Here is a 25,489-nt window from a genome sequence, read left to right on the forward strand (position 1 = left end):
AAAAACTAGCCAGTAAATATTAGCTAAATGCCAAATTAGCTTAAAAAACACTTAGGTTAGCCAAAACAGCTAGCATGTAGCTGAAAAAAATAGCTAGACTTCAAAATAACCTAAAAAACGGAAAAAAAATTAAAAGCAGCCAAAAAAGCTAGCCTGTAAATATTAGCTAAACTCCCAAAAGCCTATATATTTTTTTTTTTAAAGCCAAAATTAGCCAAAAATAGTTAGCATGTAGCTGAAATATTATCTAAGCTTCAAAATAGCCAAAAACCTTTTTTTTAAAGAAGCATAAATTAGCCAAAAACAGCTAGCATGTAGCTGAAATATTATCTAAACTCCAAATTAGCCTAAAATTCGTTGTAAATGCTAAAATAGTCCAAAAAGGTAGTCGAATGCAAAATTTAAAAAATGTAAAACTGTATTTTGTTTTATTTATGAATAATAAAAATGCAGGAATATTATTCCAGAATATTTTAACTTAAGCCTTAGATAAATTTAAATATTTTACTCTCCACAAAAATGTGTTTTTGTCAAGATTATATAAGTTAAAAATAAGCACAAGATAACATCATTAATAATAATTGATAACAATAAAATAAAATTATCTAGAGGGCCGAATCCGGCCCCCGGGGCTTGACTTTTACAGGTGTTTAAATGTTTTTTTTAACTGGAATGTAGTTTTAGTCACAATTTTAAAAGAAAGCTATTAAAATGTCAAAAGAATACAATATTTTCCACATTTTTTAAAAGAAAATCGTATACCAGCATTTTTTGCTTGCACATGCCTTTGATAAACAAAAAATTACACAACTTTCAGGGATCAATAGTTCAAATGTAAAGAGTTCTGCCATCAAAGGGGAAAAAAAGCAGATGACACAATATGGCACCATCACATCCTAGCCCAAAAGCTGTTTGGTCATTGGTTGAGAGGAAACTGACCCCAGCTGCAGAGAACTGACCCGGCTCATCCCAAAGAGTCGGCCCATCTGCTGAGGTGAAGCTCCAGCTAAAAACGCTCCTTCTGAACAGGCAGGTTTGAGGGCAACTACTGGCCTCTAGTGGATCATTATCTGTTTTTACCACTTTTGTAATAATGTCATATGCATAACTTATTATGAATGTTACGTTTTTTAAATGTTTAAAAGAACATAAAAATCACTAATTGTCACTTTTTTTTAACTTATATAACCAATTTATCACAAAATGAAAATTATAATATGCACCATTAAAATATTTTACAATATATAATTAATTTTATTTTGAAACGTGAAATCTTTATTCATTTTTTTGTTGATTTATTAATTTCTAGCAAAGTAAAATGTGATAAAAATACATAAATACATCAAATCTGTTCATGATAGTTTTAAATAAGTTCTTCAAACTTTACTTCTTTGTTATTATTTGCATCTCCTTTAAAATATATATTAAAAAGTATTTTTTTATGATCTGTCATGTCAATAAAGACTAAATATGTCTATTTTTCTGCAAGAGGACCATTTTATTTCCACCTGCAGCCTCTTTTAATGTCCCAGCATTAGGTTTCAAACCAACAATACGAACAAACACAACCTCAGATTACTTGTGTACAAGAATCGCCCACATCCCCATTGTCCCCATTCCCAGCTCTAGATAAACACTACATATGTTGACCAAAGCAGGTGTCAGGCTTCAGCGGGACGGACTCAAAACACACAACCACACACACACCGACATATACACCCAGAGTTAATTATTTATCCACTAACTAAAACGGAAATACACACCATCCACCCTACAGTATCACATTTTAGTTAAAAAAAAGACTTTTATAGAAATGGATGCTTATATTATACCAAATACAAACAACAAATCTAAAAATATGTCAGAATTGTGATAAATGTATCTTTAATACAACATTTTTATTCATTATTATGCAACACAACATTAAATTAAAGAAAACTAACGCTCATACAATTGAAAAAATTGTGTAAATGCACATTAAACACATGAAACTTGCATCCAAAATCATGTAGCCTAGTTCTTTATTTGTTAACACTTTTACTTTTAAAATTTAAACTTCTTGGTAAGTACTGCATTTGTTGACCTTTTTGATTAGATTTATTTTCCTAAAAGACAATTTTTAAAACATAAGTCACACAAAAATCATCTTTTATGTTAAAAATAGAAAGAAAACATGAAAAAAGTATATGATATTGTGATTAAAAACATGTTAACAATGTAACAAAAAATTAAAATAATTGGCAAATATTAAGTTGTGTAAAATTAATGAAAAAAATGTGCATAGTTGACATTGTTTATCTATTATTCAAATTAGATAAATAGAAATACAGATATTTATAGATGCTTTTATTTTGAAAAATACCATGTTTTCTCTATTTTTTTTCCAATTTCTTACATCTGTATTCATCTATTGAGTTGGCATATGCTGTTGCTTTATAAATTGTTTTTATAAATGATAAGATCCACTTTTATAAGTCTATTATCAGAACTAAATAAATGCTTTTAACAGTAGTTTTTCAAAATCCTAAATCGATTCCTTAAAGAAACGTTCAAATACCACAACATTCCAGTCCTTGTTTTCTTTATTTCTCCATATTTTCGCTCCAGTCAGTTTTTTCCCCGTCAAATATGATGTATTTATTTTAGATATTGCTCTAATAATAGTGTTCAGCGATAATTTTCCACAGGACGCTGCTGAGGCTGTTTCTGCAGCGACGGAAGCAGCGGCTGCGGACGGAACCATTCCGGTCATGGGGGGAGAATCCGGCACAGCAACAACAAACCCCAATTTTCTAGGCTCACAAATATATTGAATCTTGAAAGAACCGTTAGTTGAAAGGCTTTTTTGCACTCAAACTTATTATTAAATAATAATAGGATTTTTTAAAATATTTTTGATAGCTTTGAAACACAAAACCTACCTGTTGTGTGGTGATTTGGTCGAGTCGGAAAACCGAGCTCTGCCACATCTTCCACCAAATGATAAAGACGCCTCAGGCAGCTCTAACGGAGTCCAAGCCTGCCCTAAAAACCACTTAACTCATTTAAAAAAGCTTTTTGTCTATTTTTATCCCCAACTTTACTTTACGGACTTTTTTTAATCCCACAATATTTTCCCGCCTCGTATTTTCAGTACTCGGAAACGCTCTTTCAGTGAAGTTGACGCCACAAAATAAAGTGAGAAAACTGCGCCCGGAGGACCCTGAACTCCAGAGGTAAGTTTCTACTCGTTTATCGTGGTTTTCATTCATTAAAGCAGTTTGTCGAGTCTTAGAAGTTGAGGCAATTTCCCCAAGAAAAGCAGAGGAGGGTGTTCACAGACAACACCCATTCCTCCACATCTCACCTACTTGACACTGGAAAGTACATTTAACAGCTGGAAAATTACATCCGGCTGAGGATAAGAACATTTTAAAGCTCTATATGTTACTTTATTGAAAGTATATATACATTAAATTAGTATTATTACTCCATATTTTGTGTTAAAGTCAAAATTAATCAATTTTCACACTTAAAAATGGGTACATTTTGACAAAATAAGGTATAAATATGTAGTTTGTTTATTGTAAATGATTAAAATCATTATTAGATATGTTATAATGCATTATTTTGGTCATTTGGTTGCGTTATTATTATTATTATTTTTAATAAATGGAACTGACGTCTCCCTATAAAAAGAATAACTTGCTTTATGCCCTTTATGTTTGTAGTGTTGAGATAAAAATGTGATTTTTTTTAAATTTATAGCATAAACTGTAATTACTACTGTATAAAAAAAGGACGTAAACTGTTTTTTGGGTTTGAATTCTTGTTTTTTTAATAAATAATAATAAAAAAAATGTGGAAAACTCTTAAAAATAGATTTAAATAGACATTTTTGCTGAAAAAAAACTATTTTTTTTAATGTATTTGTTCCATGCAGCCCAGATTGAAGCTTCCACTGCCTCTCGTAAGCCCTGATCAGTACTACGCTGTTGCCTTGGCTACTGCTGTGTCAGGGGAATATAGCTGGATGTGATGCATGATTTTCTCTGACATGAGTTCAGAGAAAGTCCCAAAAAGCAGCGCTTGAAGCTGGATTTTTCTTCAGGGCTTCAATTTTAATGTTTTTCTTTAGCAGCCAGAAATACTCACTCGAGCACTAAAGCCGATGGGAACTTTTTTTTTTCTTCAAGCTTAGCAGATAACTGATTTATTATGTGTGGTAGTCCTTAAAATGTTGGATTCCTTCTAAAAATGTAGACAATCAGAAGTAGAATGCTTCATTTTTTTTTCTTTATTGTGAAATTTAAGCTAAAATGCAAAATTTAGATCAACTTTTGGCATATTTGATGTCTATAATGTTGTGTTTGAAGGCATACTATTTTTAAAACTTTAGAAAGTTTGTCATATTGTTAAAAAAACATAAAAGAAGAGTCACCCAACTCTGAATTTAAATGTTTTAACTTTTTCTTCTTATTTATTTAAAATATGCCATAATATATATATAATTGTGAAGGATTGACCAATTTATCCAAATGAGAGCATCCTTTTTGCCAAATTATCCTTAAAAATGTATAATGTCAAAGTACTAAACAAAATATAAAAATGAAAATGCAGAAGGACAGAGAAGGAAATGTGTTGACAGGTTCCACAAGTGTGATGAAAGATGGAAAAAGAACTTTTTAGGGGGAGGAAATGTTAGAAACAGAAGAGAAGAGGTGGCTGGAAGATATTAAAGAGGCTGTAGAATGGAAAAATAGTCGTCCTGACGATATACCTGTGGTGGTACAGTCAGTGTACCCCAGAAATAAGTCAGAAACTCTAAAAAAATTGAAAATATTTTGTTTAAACAAGCAAGAAATCCTGATATTTTAAGGAAAAAAATCGCTAATACAAAAGATGACTGTTATTGAAAATGTTGCTTGATCAGTTTTTCTTGCAAGACAGAAAAAAATACAAATTTTCTTGAAACTTAAAGGTCTTTTTACTTCATTAAGATTTTTTTTAAGTCTTGATGTCTTCACAAAGCAAAAACAGGTAGTCAAAAACTACAGTAAACTTAAGAATATTACTCGAAAGCAGTAAAATGATCTGTCAATACAGCAAGTCATTCTTTATTAACAAGAAATCTTATAATGAGACATAAAAATCTAGAAACAAGCATTAAAATGTTCCACAGCCTAGTGATACGTTTTATTTGCTAGTTCCAAAGAAATTAGCTAATAAGACAAATGTAATAATAACAATTTGATAAATGATTGAAAAAGTTTAGAAGTTAACTTAAAATATGTGCTGTTTTACAAGATCTTTGAGAGTTAGAGGACGCCTGAGAAATCAAGACGTGTTCTGCTGTTTATAAGAAGACAAGTAGAGTTGTGGGAACTACAAAGCCAGAAGAGTTAAACGATGAAGTTTTGGTAAAGAGTGGTGGCAGCTAAACTGAGGTCAGAAGTGAGCAGCCATAGGGTCTCGTGCTGCAAAAGAGAACCACAAATGCAGAATTTGGTTTTTGCAGAAAAGAGATAAGTTGTGTCTTTGTAAATCGAGAGAAAGGAGCTGAGGTGTTGGTGATACCGGTGTAAATGTGAGCCGTAGATGTGACAGAAGAGTCATTTTTTGATCTAAAGCGTTGCCAATGGTATTTTAGTCGTTATCATGCTGTTTTTAGGCCAAATCAAAAGTCAGAGTCTGCAGAGTAGTTCATTAGAAAATTCGCCTATTTAACTGTTGGTACAGAGTAAGCCCACCCCCATTTCCCATCTGTCCATACCAGGGGTGTCAAACATCTGGCCTTCTAGATGACTTAATCCATCCATTTAAAAGATATAAAGAGGGAGGAAAAAAAAGAATGTTTCTAGCCCATTCCTGTGGTGAGTTATAGTTATTTAAAGAAGTAGCTGCAATGCGTATTTCCGCCATTAGGGGGAGCAAAGGAAAAGAAATACCGTCACAACAAGAGATCAAGAAATAAAAGCGTTTCTGTGCAAGCACGTGGCACGTCTGGGTAAGATTCAGTTAGTCTCACCGCTGTGAAGTTGCTATAAAAATGATCAGGTGTGACACCACAATAATTACAATGTTGTTGTCAAAATAATAATAATAATAATAGCTCTAATATTGAAAAAATACGTGATTAGACTACTAGGTTGGTTGAGGCATTTTTTTCCAACTGAGACGAAAACAAAACAAAAGCAAAGCTACAGATAACAAGTTTACCACAGGTTATTTTGCTATTGTCTTACTGGTCCGTCCAAATCTCATGGGTCACTACCAAATCTCGTAGGTTGCGACTCAAATCTTGTTGGATCACTACCAAATCCCGTGGGTCACGACCAAATCTCGTAGGCCGCGACTCAAATCCCGTGGGCCATGACCAAATCTCGTGGGTCACGACCAAATCCCGTGGGTCAGTACCAAATATTGTGGGTCACGACCAAATCTTGTAGGTCGTGAGTCAAATCCCGTGAGTCACAACCAAATCCCATGGGTCACAACTCACGACCAAATCCTGTGGGTCACGACCACATCTCGTAGGTCGTGAGTCAAATCCCTTGGGTCACAACCAAATCCCATGGGTCACAACTCACAACCAAATCCTGTGGGTCACGACCACATCTTGTTGGTCGCTACTCAAATCCCGTGGGTCGCAACCAAATCCCATGGGTCACAACTCAAGACAAAATCCCGTGGGTCACAACCAAATCTTATGGGTCACAACTCAAGACCAAATCCTGTGGGTCACGACCACATCTTGTAGGTCGTGAGTCAAATCCCGTGGGTCACAACCAAATCTTATGGGTCACAACTCAAGACCAAATCCTGTGGGTCACAACCAAATCCTGTGAGCCATGACCAAATCCCGTGAACCACGACCAAATCCCGTGTATCACGACCAAATTCCGTGTATCACAACCAAATCCCGTGGGTCACGACCAAATCCCGTGGGTCATGACCAAATCCTGTCAGCCACAACTAAATCCCGTGAGCCACAACCAAATCCCGTGAGCCACGACCAAATCGCGTGGGTCATGACCAAATCCCGTCAGCCACAACTAAATCCTGTGAGCCACAACCAAATCCCGTGAGCCACGACCAAATCGCGTGGGTCACGACTAAATCCCGTAAGCCACGACATAATCATATGAGCCATGACCAAATCCCGTGAACCACGACCAAATCCCGTGTATCACGTCCAAATCCCGTGTATCACGACCAAATTCCGTGTATCACAACCAAATCCCGTGGGTCACGACCAAATCCCGTCAGCCACAACTAAATCCCGTGAGCCACAACCAAATCCCGTGAGCCATGACCAAATCTCGTGAGTCACAACCAAATCTTGTAAGTCACGACTCAAGAATTGATGAACATCATGTAGTTGTCCTCCTTGTTTCAGCTCCGTACAGTACAGGGTCACGACCAAATCCTATAAATCACGACTCACGACCAAATCCCGTGAGTCCTATGAGACTGATGGGGTTCGGTCCAACAGACAAGAATTGATGAATATCATGTAGTTGTCCTTTCTTGTTTCAGCTCTGTACAGTAGTACAGACTATTTCAAACGTCAAAATTATCCCTAGAAGTGAAGTCTTCTAGAGTCCCTCGAAGACTACTTCTTCTAGAGAATTGTCGCCTATCTTTGATGGCTCTGTGATGATCAAAGTGGAGCCATACATAGATTTATCTGCATTCGTATGGCCCGCCGAAGGTATGTTTTTCAAACTGATTTGTATGAAGAAATAGCCAAAAATGCATTTTTAAGCTTCATTTTCTTTATAAATGTCCTCTATCTTGAGAGAAATGCTACAAGAACACAGAAGTGGGTGTGTAACTATCAAACAAGGCCTTTCAAATCTACCGGTGTCTCTTCACAACAACACTGCCTTCCTAGCAGCCCTTTTCCGTTTTCCCTGCTGTGTGTGAAGTATCGAGCGTCCACCTCAAATAAATATCTCCTCGTCGTGACACAGGAAATGAGTCGGACTAATGGTGACAAACAGCAGCGGAGCTGGATGTACAAGAGCCCCCTCCGCGGCCTCAGGGAAGTGGGGGGGGTGCATGTTGCGCTGGAGATTGTGTGAATCAGTCTCATTAGGCGAGCAGCCCACTGGAAATAGTGGACCATGCAGACCAGTGATGGCTTGGGGAGTGGGGGGGTAGTGTAATCGAGGGGAATAGCAAACACTGAATGTGGAAATGCAATCACGAGGGACTGCTGTGGATCAAGCAGTGCTTACAGATTCTGCACTTGATATAAACCTAACAAATCCAGTTTCCAGACCAGGACGGTATGGAGGAGGGGGGTATGGGGGGGTCGTCTGGGAAATAAGTCTTTTGGATGTCAGGTTATTATGAAAAAAGGATGACAAACGTATTCCAGGGATACGATGAGCTGCAAAAGCCAAACTGCCGTGCAGTTCATTCATCCTGGTTTTATAAACACAAACGAAGATGCATGCAGATGATTCTGTACTGATAGGAACCTAAAAGGATCTATGTAAATTTCTTGTAGCAGTACGTCATGTTTGTGTGGAAAAACTTGCACATAAAAATCCAGTTTCAGGCTCGCTGCCAGCAACTTTTACAGATCAGCTCCATGGGTTTTTACAACCCCCGCCCTTACATAAGTATCGTCTCGAGGACTGCCTTATTTTTAACACCTTTTGGTTAAACAATGAACAAATGGTGGAAAATCCAAGTTTCTTTTTCTATAATAATAATAATAATAAACAAAAGTAGCTCCAAGTTGTTCTGGAAAAGTCTGAGGAGGTGCTGCTGCTTCCTCATCCTGTTGTGTGTCAGAGAGGAAGAACTGTGGTCAGCATGTTATTTCTGGGGCGGAGTAGACAACACAAAGACAGAGGACACTTAATAAAATCACTCACACCATTTCTGTTCCATCACTTTATATTAATGCTGCCACAAACGATTATTTTAATAGTCGACCGATTATTTTTTTCTTATTAGTCGACTAATCGGAATCACAAAGTGGATGTAAAACACACATCTTAACCATCATTAGCTCTAAACTAACTAGATATATAGCATTACCTGAGATAATACTAGTGTGAATGCTGTAAGCTGAATTTGGCCGCTGAAGATCCTAGTGACCATAGCTGAAGATGCTGAAACTTATGCCGAAAAACACTGAAGTTAATAGCTGAAATTGCTGGAGATAATAGCTTAAAACGCTGAAGCTGATAGCTAGCTAAAATATTAATTAAATGCCAAATTAGCCTAAAAAAATTAAAAATAAGCCTTAGCTAGCCGAAACAGCAAGCATGCAGCGTAAATATTAGCTAAACTCCAAAAAAGCATAAAAAACAACAAAAAAATCCTAAATTAGCCAAAACAGCTAGCATGTAGCTGAAATATTAGCTAAACTCCAAAATAGCCTAAAAATGAAAACGCCTAAATTAGCCAAAATAGCTAGCATGCAGCTGAAATATTAGCTAAACTCCAAAATAGCCTAAAAACAGAAAAAAATACTAAATTAGCCAAAACAGATAGCATGTTGCTAAAGTATTAGCCAAACTCCAAAATAGCCAAAAAACAGAAAAAAAATCTTAAATTAGCTAAAACAGCTAGCATGTAGCTGAAATATTAGCAAAACTCCAAATTAGCCTAAAAACAAACAAACAAAAAATCCTAAATTAGCCAAAACAGCTAGCTTGTAGTTGAAATATTAGCTAAACTTCAAATTTGCCTAAAAATAAAAAATCCTAAATTAGCCAAAACAGCTAGCTTGTAGCTGAAATATTAGCTAAACTCCAAAATAGCCCAAAAAACCTTAATAAATGCCAAAATAGTCCAAAAAACTATCATAATGCTATAATAAGTGTCAACATTACTACAGTCTGACTCCATATAATATAAAGTAACGACTAATCGCCCGTTAAATAAGTCGTCGATTATTGTAATAGTCGATTAGTCATCAATTAGTCTACTAATCATAGCAGCCCTACTATACAAAAAAAACTCTTAATATTTTTTTTCTTACTATACGCAGGAGCTATTTTTCAAAAACTCCTTTCAGTCACTTCTGTGACTTTGATTCATAAGACTGCAGGAAATTACATTTCGCTGACGTGAAATAAATGAAATGAGGATGTCTGCAGAAGCCCAAAATCCCACTAATCTCTTCTTTCCCAGATAGATAGAATCGTTTTGAATCCAATACGTCTTCTTCTCCTGAAACCATTAAAAGTAACACAGAGGTGTTACTCGGAGAAGTCATTATGTAATTCAAAGAGTGGTATTAGGGAAGCGGATCACGCAGCATCGCTGGAAATAGTATTTCTTCTTCTGTATGTGTCACACTTTTTCCACTCTTTCTTGTTCCCTGCCTCCACACATCTCACTTTTCCTTCTCTCCCACTCACTGGACACAAATGAAAGGCGCTTTTTGGTTTGTTTACTTTCCTTGATTTATTTTAGCACAGAGTATAATATGCTTTTACTTCCAATTTTTCCTTTTTGTGTTGAACGTTGTATAAGATGCCACGTTTGGGAACATTTTGCACCACTTCGTTTTTTATTTTTATCCGTTTTGGCTGTGCCAAATTCAAAATGCCTAAAAATCCCATTTAAAAAAAGAGAAAAAAAAGATCCACTCCAATAATCTTTTAATCTATTAGCAGTTTTTAGCCTAAATCCAAACATCTGTGTCGTTTTTTTAAGTAAATATTTTCTGCAGAGTGGCAGAAGTTCCCATAGTGCTACTCCGCCCCCATTTCCTGTCACCTATAATTGAGAGCTCTCTGTTCACATTCTCTTGAATGTGAAACTTGTTGGTATTTTCTACATCCCAAAGATTCTCTTTTCCAAACAGCATTTTTTTGTCATGATTTGCATAAAATAACAGTCAGAAATACTATTTTTAGCTCATTTCTCTTAAATTAATTTCATTTAATAACAATATAAAACATCAAAATAATACAAAATGAAGCAATAATATTTAATAAATGAAAAGGAGCAGAAAGAAGAAATTTTATATTATCTGACCGTATCGCGAAATCAACAAAAGTAAATCAAAGTATATCAAACAAATAAAATATTTACATGAATATTTAACCTCATCTATATCTTAAATGAACATATAAACATAAATATATACACATTTACATAATCATATTTACCTACATATGGTTCAGTGGTATTAAAGTTTTATGAAATAATTTTTTGCAAATATTTCTTTTTAATTTTAATAACAATTTTCTTTATATATTAACCTCCATCATCAGAAAAATTCAACAAGAAGTTTATTGAATTGAATCTTTAAATTTCCCCAAAATTTGTGGGGAAAAAATGGTAAATTAATTTATTTTTGTAAAAATCCACCAGGTGGTGACATTTTTTTCATCAGTTTTCTATTTTAAGCATGCAACAACTGCTAAAAAGTTTACATGTGTCCTTGAAATTTGTGTTCAATTTTTATTTACAAGTTTTTTCTCAATTTAATGTATTCTTGTAGGGCGCACGGTGGCACAGTGGTGCAGTGGTTTGCGCTTTTGCGTCACATCAAGAAGGTCCCAGTTCAAGTGGTCAAAGTTATTTAAGGTTTCAGTTGATTTATTCCTGAATAATTTTCCTCGCTTTTTATTATTTATAAATATGTTGAAAAGTTACGGTTTTAAAGTTTTAAAAATTGGCATTCTGCTAGCTTTTTGGACTATTTTGGCATTTACTATAATTTTTTTTGGCTGCTTCGGAGTTAAGCTAATATTTCAGCTACATGCTAGCTGTTTTGGCTAATTTAGGCCTTTTTTTTAGCTTTTTAGGCTATATTTAGAGTTTAGCTAATATTTCAGCTTCATGCAAGCTTTTCTTTGGTAAGTTAGTCAGTTAGTTAGTTTTTTAGGCTGTTTTTGGAGTTAAGCTAAAATTTACATGCTAGCTGTTCTTGCTAATTTAGGCTTTTTTCAGGTTTTTTGGACCTTTTTGATGTTTAGCTATTTTTTTCAGCTACATGCTAGCTGTTTTTTTAGGCTACTTTGGCATTTAGCTAAAATTTTAGCTGTCTATCTAACTATCTAACGCTAACCTCAGCGTTTTCAGCTATTAGCTTCAGTGTTTTTAGCCATTAACTTCAGCATTTTCAGCTATCAGGCTCAGCATTTTTAGCTATCGATTTCAACATCTTCAGCTATCAGCACTAGCATCTTCAGCAGCCAAATTCAGCTTACAGCATTCACACTGGCTTTGTCTGAGATAATACTATATATCTAGTTCATAATTATGTTCAAAAGTTACGGTGTTCAATAAATGTTTATCCTGTTCGGCCCGTGACCTAAATTGTGTTTTGGATTTTGGTCCCTTGTGTGATTGATGAAGACATCAAAATGAAAGTCAAATGAAAGCTAATAATTTGGTTAAAGGAAAATATTTACATGAAAGCAGAAACATTTTTATTTTTGTAGTCCAGCCATCAAAGAACAAATAATTATTTAAGAATTATAGACCATTTTCTGTTGGGAAAATTCAACTTTTCAGCCATTTTTATTGTAGAATAAAAAGACTTCTTTGGAAGAAAAACGTTTATTTTTACTCTTCCAGTTCATGTCTGCTCATCAAGCAATCTGGTTGTTTATGCTCCCTCATTAGCTGAAACCAACACCCCTGCATACATGAATTAGCAGATTGTAGACTCAAAAAAAAGCAGGTGTGAATAGGTCCAGGTGCTTCACCGCCGTGGTTACGTCGGTATTTGTGAGTCATCGTTTGTGTTTTCCTTTAATCAGCAAATGAATTCCACCTCCTTATGGTCAATTAGCTGCAGTATTTTCTCGTAAAAACGGGGCGATTGTTTGGGTTTTTATTATTTTGCGAGTGTGTGGGCCTCACTGGAACAGCAGCCTGACCTTTTTCAGAAAGAAAGTGGCTTTATTGAGAATTACAATGCTCCGGGCCACTTGTCCCTCCACCATGCTGGGCAGGGTCGATGAATTATCGCTCTGACAGAGAAGTCATTTGTATCCAAGGAGACCCGGGCTCCCCCTCCTTCTGGAGAGTTTTCAATCACTTGAACGGCTTTTCTCTTCTGTCCAGATTCCAGCTTTTGGGAATATTCTTCCTCCCATGTTGGTGATCAAATACAGCTCTAAGAGGGATAATTGAACCCATGAATCATTTATGAAAGTCACACAAGGATGTTAATGAGGGCTGTCGGTCCCCTGTAGGAGCCAGAGGAAGCCGAGCAGCCGCCGACGTGGGGAGCGCCAGGAAGAGCGGAACAGTGACGAGCTTTCTGCTCCCGCCATGGGGAAACAGAACAGCAAGCTGCGGCCCGAAGTCCTGAACGACCTGAGAGAGAACACGGAGTTCACCGACCACGAGCTGCAGGAGTGGTACCGAGGCTTCCTGAAGGACTGTCCCACCGGACACCTGACGGTGGAGGAGTTCAAGAAGATCTACGCCAACTTCTTCCCCTACGGAGACGCCTCCAAGTTCGCCGAGCACGTCTTCCGCACCTTCGACACCAACGGCGACGCCACCATCGACTTCAGGGAGTTCATCATCGCCTTGAGCGTGACGTCTCGCGGCGGTCTGGAGCAGAAGCTGCGCTGGGCGTTCAGCATGTACGACCTGGACGGGAACGGCTACATCAGCCGGGCGGAGATGCTGGAGATCGTTCAGGTGAGGATCAGGTGATTTCACAGCGGCGCTTTTGACGAATAGACCTGGAGATGTTTAATGAAACGACTCGTGAAATGACAAAGTGGGACGATTACAAGTTTAATAAAGAACTGCTTGTAATTCAGGAGAGTTTCATTTTAACTGTAACCGGAAATGAAATAAAATGTCTTCAGGGTGAGCTGTAAATGTAATAAATCAACTGCCTAGCAAAGGATAATTCCTCAAAGAAATAAAAAACTGAACTGCTTTGTAAAAAGAAAAAAATGTTTTAAGAAACAAACATAATTAAGAAACTAGAAAAGTTGGAATACCTGCAATAATGCTAGTGTGAAGGCTTTTTGCTGAAAGTAGTCACTGAAGCTTATTGATGAAAACGGTGATGCAATTTACTTTAATTGCTGAAGGGATTTGCTGAAAATGTAAAAGCTATGTGCAAAATGTTAAATTTTCTAAACGACAGGAAAATCTTTTAAACTTTTCATATTCTTTAAATTTCATTAAAGAACTATGAAAAAACGCTAAAGTCGACCTAAATTTCTGAAAAATGTGTAGTAAATTTGCTTAAAAATCACTAATACATGAGAGTTTTGAAAAGATTTTTAGTGTTTCGGTTAAATATGAGCTAAACTCCAAAATAGCCTAAAAGTCCTCAGTAAACTAAACTAGTCAAAAATGTTAGCCTGTAGCTAAAATACTAGCTAGACTCCAATGTAGCCTAAAATTCCTCAGTAAACTAAATTAGTCAAAAACGTTAACTTGTTGCTAAAATAGAAGCTAAACTCTAAATTCGCCTACAAAACCCAAGTAGATAGTTAGCTAGCCAAAAACGTTAGCCTGTAGCTAAAATATTAGCTTAACTCCAAATCAGCATAAAAAGACCAGAGTAGATGCCAAATTAGCCCCAAAGCTAGCTCATTGCTTAAATACTAGCTAAACTCCAAAGTAGCCTAAAATTCCTTCATAAACTAAATTAGTCAAAACGTTAACTTGTTGCTAAAATAGAAGCTAACCTCTAATTTTGCCTACAAAACCCAAGTAGATAGTTAGCTAGCCAAAAACGTTAGCCTGTAGCTAAAATATTAGCTTAACTCCAAATTAGCATAAAAAACCTGAGTAGATGCCAAATTAGCCCCAAAGCTAGCTCATTGTTTAAATACCAGCTAAACTCCAAAGTAGCCTAAAGTTCCTCAGTAAACAAAAATGTTAGCCTGTAGCTAAAATATTAGCTTAACTCCAAATTAGCATAAAAAGACCTGAGTAGATGCCAAATTAGCCCCAAACCTAGCACATTGCTTAAATACTAGCTAAACTCCAAAGTAGCCTAAAATTCCTTCATAAACTAAATTAGTCAAAACGTTAACTTGTTGCTAAAATAAAGAGCTAAACTCTAAATTAGTCTACAAAACACAAGTAGATAGTTAGCTAGTCAAAAATTTTAGCCTGTAGCTAAAATATTAGCTTAACTCCAAATTAGCATAAAAAAACCTGAGTAGATGCCAAATCAGCCCCAAAGCTAGCTCGTTGCTTAAATACTAGCTAAACTCCAAAGTAGCCTAATTTTCCTTCATAAACTAAATTAGTCAAAAACGTTAGCTTGTTGCTAAAATAAAGAGCTAAACTCTAAATTAGCCTACAAAACCCAAGTAGATAGTTAGCTAACCAAAAACGTTAGCCTGTAGCTAAAATATTAGCTTAACTCCAAATTAGCATAAAAAAACCTGAGTAGATGCCAAATTAGCCCCAAAGCTAGCACATTGCTTAAATACTAGCTAAACTCCAAAGTAGCCTAAAATTCCTCAGACATTCCACATACAGATCTGAGCAGGAGAATCTCTATAGTGCGAATGCTTAGTAAACATTTACACAGTTATGTGAAAATAAAAACAGCTTTACTGAAGGCTTTATTTCATAGGATTAAAAGACAAAAAAGTAGGCTTATTTTAGAATAATTAAAATAATGTAAAATCCATGTTAGGAAAATTTAAAATATTATAAACTTTTTTTAGTTTTTAGTTAAAAAAGACTTCACATTTACATATTATACATTATTTACAATATTTTGTACCAAAAAAAGTCTAATAATCATGATATTTTTGAATTGTGATGCAAAAAATACGATTAAAAAATGAATTTAATTGAGTTTGATTTTTAAGTAATAGGTTGTTTCATCATACAGAATAGATTTTAAAATAAAAAATACAATTAAGTTGGTTTATTTTGGGGCAACGTGGCTCATTTTTTACCTGTATGAATAAGAAAACACAAGATTGGACAAGCTTTCTTATTTAATACTATTAATAAATATTAAGATATAGAGGGTAGGGTTTAAACTAGTGTGAGTTTAATACTTTTTAACTTTTTTTTACTATTCATCACTCATATATTGCAGTTATAGACATATAAATATTTATTATATATATATTTTTTATCTAAAGCTTTAATTTCCCTGTGTTAAATGCATTTTATTTCAGAAATGAATCAGTCTGGTCAAATTCCTACTTGCTGCTGTAAATTCATCAGCTCTTCCGTCCGTGTCGAGCTGCTGTTTTTCTTATCTCGCTGGTCGTGTTTACTCTTCCAGCTGAGCGTCCTGCAGGGACGTATCAATATTAGCTCAGTCTGTTTGCTGATACAAATGAACGTGGAGAGCCAAAAAAGGGAAACATAAAAGCATAAGAAGACTGGAAAAGTCGTGGAAAATTTCTACCGTTTCTGTATTTTTCCAAGTTAAGCTTCGTAAGACGTGTGGGAACCGTTATGTCTAGAGTGAAAGCCTTCATGGAGTCGATCAATAGGATCAATGAGCACATGACGAGAGTGCTGATCACCTTTTTTTTTTTTTCCAGGCGATTTACAAGATGGTGTCGTCGGTGATGAAGATGCCTGAGGATGAGTCAACACCAGAGAAAAGGACGGACAAGATCTTTAAGCAGATGGACATCGACAACGATGGTAAAGCTGCTGTTATGGTTCAGTCGTTAAATCAGAAATGGATGAAACTATCTTAGAAATATTTAGAATAGAAAAACTCACTTACCTACGGAGCCCCTAAAGGGACATTAAATGTGTTTTTCTGAAAAAAAAAAAAAAAAAAAAGAAAATATCTGGTTTCTATATGGTGCTCACCATATAATATCAGGTGCTCACCAGTTACTATCTATCCAAATAGTAACCAGGAAAAAAAAAAAAAACTTATTTTTAGAAACTACAAAAATTCTGATAACCTGGAAAAAATAAACTTTTTTTTTAGAAAAAAATTACAATTCTGGTATCCAGGAAAAAAAACTTTTATTTTTAGAAAAAATAAAAAATGCTGGTATCCAGGGGGAAAAAAAATTAATAAAAAATTCAGGTTACCAGGAAAAAAAATAGTAACCAGGAAACAAAAACTTTCTTTTTAGAAAAAAATAAAAAAATTTGGTAACCGGAAAACAAAAACATTTTTTAAAGAAAAAATAAAAAAATCTGGTAACCAGGAAAAAAACCTATAAAAAATTCTGGTAACCAGGAAAAAAAAATTGGTAACCAGGAAACAAAAACTTTTTTTTTTGAAAAAATAAAAAATTCTGGTAACCAGGAAAAAAATATATAAAAAATTCTGGTAACCAGGAAACAAAAACTTTTTTTTTTGAAAAAATAAAGAATTCAGGTAACCAGGAAAAAAAACGTAAAAAAAAAATGTGTCATTATCTGGTGCGCACCAAATGATAACCAGAAAAAAAAGAAAATATTTTTTTTACTTAAAATTTAATAGTAACCAAAAATTTAAAAAATAAACTTTTTTTCTTCAGTTTTTTTTTCCTTTAGGGGCACCATACTTTACAAGAGCAATAATTAAAAAAAATATTTCAAATGTTACTCAAATGGATCTCAATTATTGGTGACTGTATTTGCTTATTTTTATTCTTTTTTCTAAAATTCAAGTTTTGCTTTAAAACCACACTGACAACTCCCTTATATAATTATATCATTAGATGATTTGATTCACACAAAATAATTATTTACTAATGCAACATTTTTTAATGATTTAACTCTGTCATAAAACACTACATCATCAAAATGACATAAAACTGTTATTTTGAAAGGGTTTTGTGCTCCCCCGTCCCTGTGTTGAATGGACTATTCTGTCAATATCAAGTTACATATGTAAAACACATTTATTGAACATTTAAATGTGATTTCAGTTTTTAGATACTTATCAAAACATTTGGATTTAGTGTAAAAGTGGATAAAATAATTCCATTGGATTTTATTTTTTTTTAATTGATAAAACTACTTGTTATTGTTGACCTAGTTTATGGTTTTTTCTTTTTGTCTTCATTAATCACTTAAAGTTTGAAGATTTGTGCATGATTAACTGATGTTTTTGAGTATCTCCAAGTTCACTTTGGTATATTAAAAACCGATTCTCTCATCTGAGGGAAACAGCACCCCCTGCTGGCTAACTTCCTCAACATCAGCTTTTTTTTTGACCCAACTCATCATTACAGATCCGTGTCCTCCTTCTCTCCACAGGTCGACTGTCTTTGGAGGAGTTCATCAAAGGTGCCAAGAGCGACCCCTCCATCGTGAGGCTGCTGCAGTCGGATCAGGGAACCTCTCGCTAGTCCAAACCACGCTCACCCGCCTGTTCTCATCCATTTCCCATCATGTCGAGCTCCGGATTGAACATTCCTGCTTTGCGTGAAGTGCCATAATTGTATATTTATGACCTAACATCAAGGATTACAACAGATTTCCTTTATGCTGTTGATTTTGCATGTGCGCAGTTTTTTTTTTTTTTTTTGTGAATAAAACGTCCGTGGTTTGTTTTGTTTTTTTTATTATTTTTGTAACAAAAAAAGTCATGTTGGTTTCACACAAATAAAGTCGTGTAAGAAAAATCTACACAAGACGTCCCACAGCTCCCCCGTCCTGAACAGACACCGAAATCCACTTTACCTCACATTGACTGGATTGAAACGAGAAAATATACATTTTTGTCATCTTAAAGTTCCACTTTTACGGCCCACGTTATGAAGCGGAGACCTAAATGAATCATGGGACATTTAAAAGCTCCGCCTCCTCCCTCGGCTGTGTAAAAGTATTCACTCTTAAAAAGCAGGAGAGTTCACTGTGAGCTCCTCTCTGTCATTTGAGGTTTTCAGTAACCGGGCCTCCCATTCGTCCACAGGAGAGGGGGGACGGGGTCGCAGACCAGACCAGACCGAGTCGGATCGGATCCCGTTCAGACTCATAACTCGTCCTTCTCAAAGTCTTCGTCGAGGTCGACGTCGCTCAGGTCGTAGTCCTCCTCCACGGGGAGCTGGAGGGGGAGCAGAAAGCAGAACGTTTATGGAACGATTCATCAAACGGATCTCCACAGTGGTCCTTAAAGCGTCTCACCTGTCCGTCTTTACCATCCCAGGGTTCTACGGCGTGGATCTTGGGCATGACCCCTCCTCCCAGTGTGGCGGTGGAGCCCCGACCCACAGACAGCTCCCTGATAAAAGATAAAACAGCAGCTGTGAGTTTAAAGACTAACTGATGGGTTTTTGTGGCACTTTTCTCACAAAAATTAAGCTTAAAATTGTAACTTTGAGTATTTATTTAAATTGTTGTGACTTGGGAACAGACAAAAAAAAAGTTTGAAAAGTTTGTGTGTAGAAAATATCCTTGACGGACCATAAGCTCCACTATGATGCATCCACTCGTCGATGACTAGACGTCTTAATTTTCCTTATCAAAGATAGCATCTGGATTACAGGAAAGGCTGTGAACAGAGAGCTCTCAGCAGCAACTTGAAGGCAAATTTAGAAAACTGCTTTTTTCTTTTAATATTAGCTAAAAACAACATAATCATAAATCAAAATGTGATCAGCGTGAGTGCTTAAAGGACAATCAAACCCTAAATCAACATTTTTTGTCTGTTGAATTCTATAAAAGTGGGGCTTTAAAAGTTGGTCAATGCTAAATTTTTAACAAATTGAAATAAATCTGTTTAATTCTTGGAAATATTGTGAAAAACCACCTCTGTGATGCCCCCTACAGGTTAAATTGATGTATTACATTTGAATGTCATGATCTGCAGCTCCAGTAATATAGGCGTGTTTGAAATCATGCAGGCGTGTGCAGGTCGTCTGGATTGCAGTGCATTTTGGGTAGTTTTGACTCTGACATCACTTGTCAATCATCTTGAAAATATCGCGAGAAAGAGGTGGATGCAGCTGGAAATCTGCGCTAACTGCAAGCTGCCTTGATGACTACAAAACAATGCATTGTGGGAAACGGTGTCCTGGCACTTCTTGTACTTCGACATGATGCTGAGCAGAAATAACTGGCACTAAATGAAGGAAATTTGCGCATTTTGTAACTCTTTCTGGAAAATAGTGAATCACTGATGTAAAAATGAACAAAATTTCAAATCATTTGAAGTTAAATTATTTCGTTTCCTTTAAAAATTAACTATTTATTTCTCTGGGACAATGGACATCAAATTACCCCAGTGGATATTTTTCAACTGTATTTTTTATCTGAGGCGCCTTTCCCCGCCTGGTCTCACCGATGATCCAGGCGAGGTGCGCGTAATCTCTAACACACCTAATGATAGTCCCGCCCCCAAGCCCCGCCCCTTCTGGGTTTCCACATTTTGTCTGTGGGTGGAGTCGACCTCCAACTCCCCTGTTTAGTTTCCCTTTAAAGGCAAAGCGTCGTACCTGAGGAACTCATGGATGCCGTTCTCGCTGAAAGAACCTTTGAGCAAAGCGAATTTCATCTTGCGAGTGTTGATCGCCGCCATAGCGGGGTAGCCAAAGCCGCCGATGCCCAACGCTGACTCCAGGTCCATCTGAGCGCCCGCCTCGGTCCAGAGCCAGCTGTGAGGAGAAGAGGAGGTGAGCGTCCACCGTCACCCGGACGCAGCACACGAGTCCCGACGACGACTCACCCCCACATCTTCTTCTTGTACTTCTCCGCCATCTTGATCATCACCTCCAAGTAGCCGTTCCTGCCAGCCGCACCTGCAGAGGAGCAGCAGACCGTGAGCTGCGGCGGCAGCAGAAAACGTCTCCGTGTGCGCGAGCGTTTCTCACCTGTATCCAAAATGTGAGGCAGCACTCCAATAACGCACAGCTGGCTGCCCTCACACGTGCTCTTCAGGAGCTCCTCGTTCAGGATCTGAGACAAACGTATTTCATTTAGGGTTCTTTTCCCCAGAATCAATATTTTAATAAATAAAACTGACCTCCACCAGCTCAGGAGCAGGAGCATTGTCGGAGAACAGATCCAACGCTCTCTCAATGATGTCTCCACGGGTTCGGCCTCCCTGGTAGTCTTCTGGCTCCTCCCCTTTACGGAAAATCTTGATGGTGGGAAACCCACGGATCTACAACAGGAAGACGTTTTAGGTTTGAAGTCTAAAAGCTGCGATTATCAAAAGACTTTCAGCATCAATGTCAGATCTGACCATTTATTTGCCTTAAAATCTGTCACATTAGTCCAGATTTGTGCGTTTACACTCACCCCATAGCGGCTGGACACAACCTGATGCACAGTGGCGTCCACGGCTCCGAGGCGCACTTTCCCCTTCGTCTGCTCCTTCACTGCTGAGGCTGCAGCTGCCCACTCGGGCTCCAGACTGACCGAACACCGAGAATCAAGATGTTTTTTAGAACATTTGACATCACAGACTTCATTGAGGTTACAATTAAAAACAGGGGAGCTTTAAGGAGAACAGTCATAACTGTGTCTAGATCACGTGTGTCAAAGTCAAGGCCCGGGGGCCGGATCCGGCCCTCCAGATCATTTTATTGTTATTAATGACCCGATGTTATCTTCAGCTTATTTCTAACTTGTATAATTTTGACAAAAAATATTTTTATGGAGAGTAAAATACTGAAAGTTATAGTTGATTTATTCTGGAATGATATTCCTGACTTTTTATTAATAATTATGTTTAAAAGTTAGTTTTAAAAATTAGCATTCTGCTTCTTTTTTAGAATATTTTGGCATTTACTGAGATTTTTTAGGCTATTTTGGAGTTTAGCTATTTTTTTCAGATACATGCTAGCTGTTTTGGCTAACCTAAGTTTTTTTGTTTTAGGCAATTTTGGCATTTAGCATTTTCAGCTTCAGCGGTTTTAGCTATCAGCACTAGCATCGTCAGCGGAAAAATTCAGCTTACAACATTCACATTAGCATTATCCCAGGTAATGCTATAAATTAAGTTTATAATTTACGTTTTAAAGTTTAGTTCAATAAATGTTTATCCTGTTCGGCCCATAATTTGAATTTTGGCTCCTCGTGCGATTGAGTTTGTTGCCAAACGTACTTTTTGCAGTGTCCACACCAGGGGGCGAAAAACTCCACCAGCCAGACGTCATCGCTCTGCAGGACAGTCTTATCGAAGTTGTCGTCGGTCAGCTCCACCACATCCTTGCTGCTGCCGCCGCTGCCGCCATCACTCTGTTTAGAACAAATCAAACGTCTATCGTCTGTCACTTAAATCCACAGTAAACTCCTTCTTACGGCGTTTCCTTTACCTGTCGGCTGTAGCTCGAGCCACCGGACTTCCCGCTGAGTCTGTCTTTCACCAGAGAGCGTAAGGCGTTCATCGCTCCGTCCACGATGGCCTGACTAGTGCGCCCCCCTGAGGCACAAACAAGCATCAAAGTCATTTCCTGCAGCATGAAACGAGTCTTCGTGTGGCCGAGTTTAAAGCATCAGGTATCTCTACGCATGTGCACACCTCTCTTCTATACCTTGGTACTCCTCTGGGTTGTTCTTGTTGGCTCCAAAGATCTTGATGGTGGGGAACCCTCTGACTCCATACTGGCCCCCCAGTGACTTGTGCTGGTCGGCGTCAACAGCTCCGATCTTCACGATTCCCTGAAGAGAATTCACAAACCATCAAAAGGAGAACTTTCCACAGTTTGGGAAAAATATTTGTAGAGAAAAAAAACAAGCAAATGCTACAAATAGATCAGATTTGACCCTTCAGATTAAAATAATCACTTTAAGACCTCAGTTAGGTGAGATTTAACTAACAAAACTAAAACATTTTCAATCAAATCATCATTTTTTCCCCATTATAGTTGATAAATCTCTGCTTTATTCAAAAACAGCATCTAGACTGATTCTGAAGTAACATCTGAGCTGCAGCTTCTGCATTTCTAGAAGTGCGTGGGCGTGATTGCATTTGCATAAGCGCCGCTCGCCGTTTCCATGTTGATCACTTTATCTTATTTTACTGCAAACGTTATATTGTTGAATCTGCAGTCACAGGCTGATCTCACTGTGCATATCAAGTAGCTGCTGCTAACTGCACGCCGCCGCGACATGAACACGTGAGACGGAGACGACATTCAGAAGAGTGTGAGGAAAACCGACCGGGCTAAAATAATATTTTGTCGTTTTCAAAGCTACATTTGACAGTTCATTTTTAAATGAAACAACTTCACACTTTTTATGCTTTTCAAGATTATTTTACATAAAACGTAGATACAAACATGCCACTTTAAGCTTTAACAACCTACTTTCTAATACAATAAAGAATGTTCTAGCTTCTATGGCAACAAGGTTAGAGCAACAAACAAACTTTGTTTTTTATTTGATCAAAGAAAAAAATTAAAACGGTTGGAGATCCTTTAATACAGGATCTCTCCCACTTTGCTTTACATTATAAAATATCCATCGTCTGGGGATTTGCATGTAAATTTAAGTAAATTCCCCATTTAAAAAATTGCCTTTCTTAAATTGGGATTGGAATTTGCCCCCAAAAATCCTAAATGTAATTTTTTTAAGGATTTTAGCTGACAAAAAAAACAAAACTTGTTTTAGAAAATTTTCTATGAGTTATTTGTGACTTTTTAGGTGAATTAAAACATCAAAATTTCGGTTACTGCGATTTTCTTTTCAAAAATGTTGCAGTTAATTCATTTGTGTAAATTGGCCAGAAAATTTGCTTCAGATTTGGTGTCATTCCTTCAAAATAAAAGCCTACCTTAAGAGCAGTTGCTGCCTTCTTCCAGTCAGGAGCGAGATTCCGACAGTGTCCACACCTGAGGGCAAACAGAGATAAGTTATATATATGAAAAAAAATAATAATAATAATAAGTTCAGTTGACCTGAGGAACAAATCAAGATTTAAAGTTCTTCCTTTAGTAAACCCTGGTAATTAGAGACTTCAAACATCACTAAGCAAATGAAACAAATGCAAAACAATGGATTCTTTTCAATCACAACACAAAATATTTTACTTTTTCCCCATACATTTTCTAAACTAGCTTTTATTTTAAGCTCTCTATGTAATAAAACTCAGGTCACGTATTCCTCTATTGTTTATTCTACCCCAAACATAGGAAAGCCACTTAATGAAAACAGTTTTTGGTGTTTTTAACATGTTCTTGTGGGATTTTTCTCATGAAGAAAGGACAAGCATAAAGAAAAATAAGCTTAAAGCTGCATTTCTGAGTATCAAATCATTGTGAATCAAGAGCAGACGGAAAAATGAAGTTGGAATAGATTGGAATAGACTGCTCCACTCTGATGAATCTACATGTAGACAACCAGACCCATAAACATCTTATTTTCCTCATTCGAGTTGGCAAAACTACAGCTGGATAGCTCCAATATTGTGCGCTATTTTTGTTATACCACTAATGTTAAGCTGGAGTTGTAAGCTAGCAGGAGAGCACATAAACAGAAGGACGATGGGGAAGGGGGCGGGCTTTTCCACAGCAACAATCCAGCCAACAATTTAGAGATTAATTTGTAATAAACTTCTGCCATTCTGCAGAAACTACATCCTATAAAGCAACATTTTTTTGGCTAAAAACTGAATAATAATAATTAAAAGACCACTGGGAAGGCTTTTAAAACAGATCAAAAGATGATGACCTTTATGCCTGTATTCTAAATGAATTAAGACAAGAATATACGCCCAAAAGAGCTAATATGCCTCATTTATGAAAGGTTTCTTTAGATTATAGATCAAGAAATACACTCATTTTGCAATTTTGGACTTTACATGATTTTAAATTGACATTTGTTAGAAGTTTGTACCCTTTTGATAGTATTACTATTGCTCTGGAAGTGATGTAGCCCTTCATTAAGATAACAGTAGCAGAATTCCTTAGTCTCAAACCGGAAGTGGGAGCAAATTGACCTTAAACTCTTCTGAATCTCCAGATTAAAAGATGCTAACAGTGCAAGAAAACTACCAAGCAGGTGTAGAGACTCACCAGGGAGCGTAGAACTCCACCAGCCACAGACTGTCACTCTGAATCACCTCTCTGTTGAAGTTGGAAGGTGTGAGCTCGACAACATCATCACTGGGGGAGTACAAAGCCTCCACGGACAGGAGCAGCGAGCAGCCCAGCACTCCTACGAAAAACACAAAGGTGGTTAGCTTAGGAGAAAGTTTGACCACTTACTTTCAATTAAATGTTGTTGGAAAAAACATCTACGCTGAGATATACTAAATAAATGTATAAAAAAATTAGCTAAATTGGGTGTTTTTTTAGTTTTATTAGCCCTCGCGGAGGCCTGTCCAGCGACAAAAGTTAGCCCTTTAAGCTAGCAGGAGAACTCAAATGTATTTTTAACGTTAATATGTCGATATTATTCATATTTTATGCAAATAAAAATAAAGACTTACCAAGCAAAAGCGGTCTCATGGCTTTAACTTCTTTCTGTTCGTCCACTCGGATGAAACACCAGGCAGTCCTCTGTTGCTGCTGGGTCTCCCGCACAAGTATCAGAGGAAGAAAGTCTCACCGTGGCCCACGCTGATTGGTCCACGAGCCCGCACGCGGCTTTTAGCCAATCAGAGCCCGCCGTGTAGTTGAATGGAGCGGCGTTCAGGACAAGCGGAGACGGCTGGAGGAGAAGG

General features: G+C 36.8%; 2 protein-coding genes across 2 annotated transcripts; one reads left to right on the forward strand and one right to left on the reverse strand.

The window, feature by feature from the left end:
- Positions 1-3,136: 3,136 nt before the first annotated feature.
- Positions 3,137-18,507, forward strand: hpcal1 (hippocalcin-like 1; the record flags this gene model as incomplete). The annotated part of the gene is given in 4 exon segments (XM_024290749.1): positions 3,137-3,215; positions 13,164-13,620; positions 16,467-16,572; positions 18,136-18,507. Coding segments are annotated over 3 exon segments (576 nt in total). The 3' UTR covers positions 18,228-18,507.
- pdia6 (protein disulfide isomerase family A, member 6) lies at positions 18,426-25,489 on the reverse strand (the record flags this gene model as incomplete). Its single annotated transcript, XM_024290748.1, is given in 13 exon segments — positions 18,426-18,925; positions 19,006-19,102; positions 20,316-20,474; positions 20,546-20,618; positions 20,691-20,775; positions 20,843-20,983; positions 21,121-21,235; positions 21,929-22,062; positions 22,140-22,246; positions 22,359-22,485; positions 23,600-23,657; positions 24,840-24,981; positions 25,256-25,489. Coding segments are annotated over 13 exon segments (1,329 nt in total). The 3' UTR covers positions 18,426-18,853.

The sequence above is a fragment of the Oryzias melastigma genome, linkage group LG24, assembly GCF_002922805.2.
Source record: "Oryzias melastigma strain HK-1 linkage group LG24, ASM292280v2, whole genome shotgun sequence".
Taxonomy (NCBI): domain Eukaryota; kingdom Metazoa; phylum Chordata; class Actinopteri; order Beloniformes; family Adrianichthyidae; genus Oryzias; species Oryzias melastigma.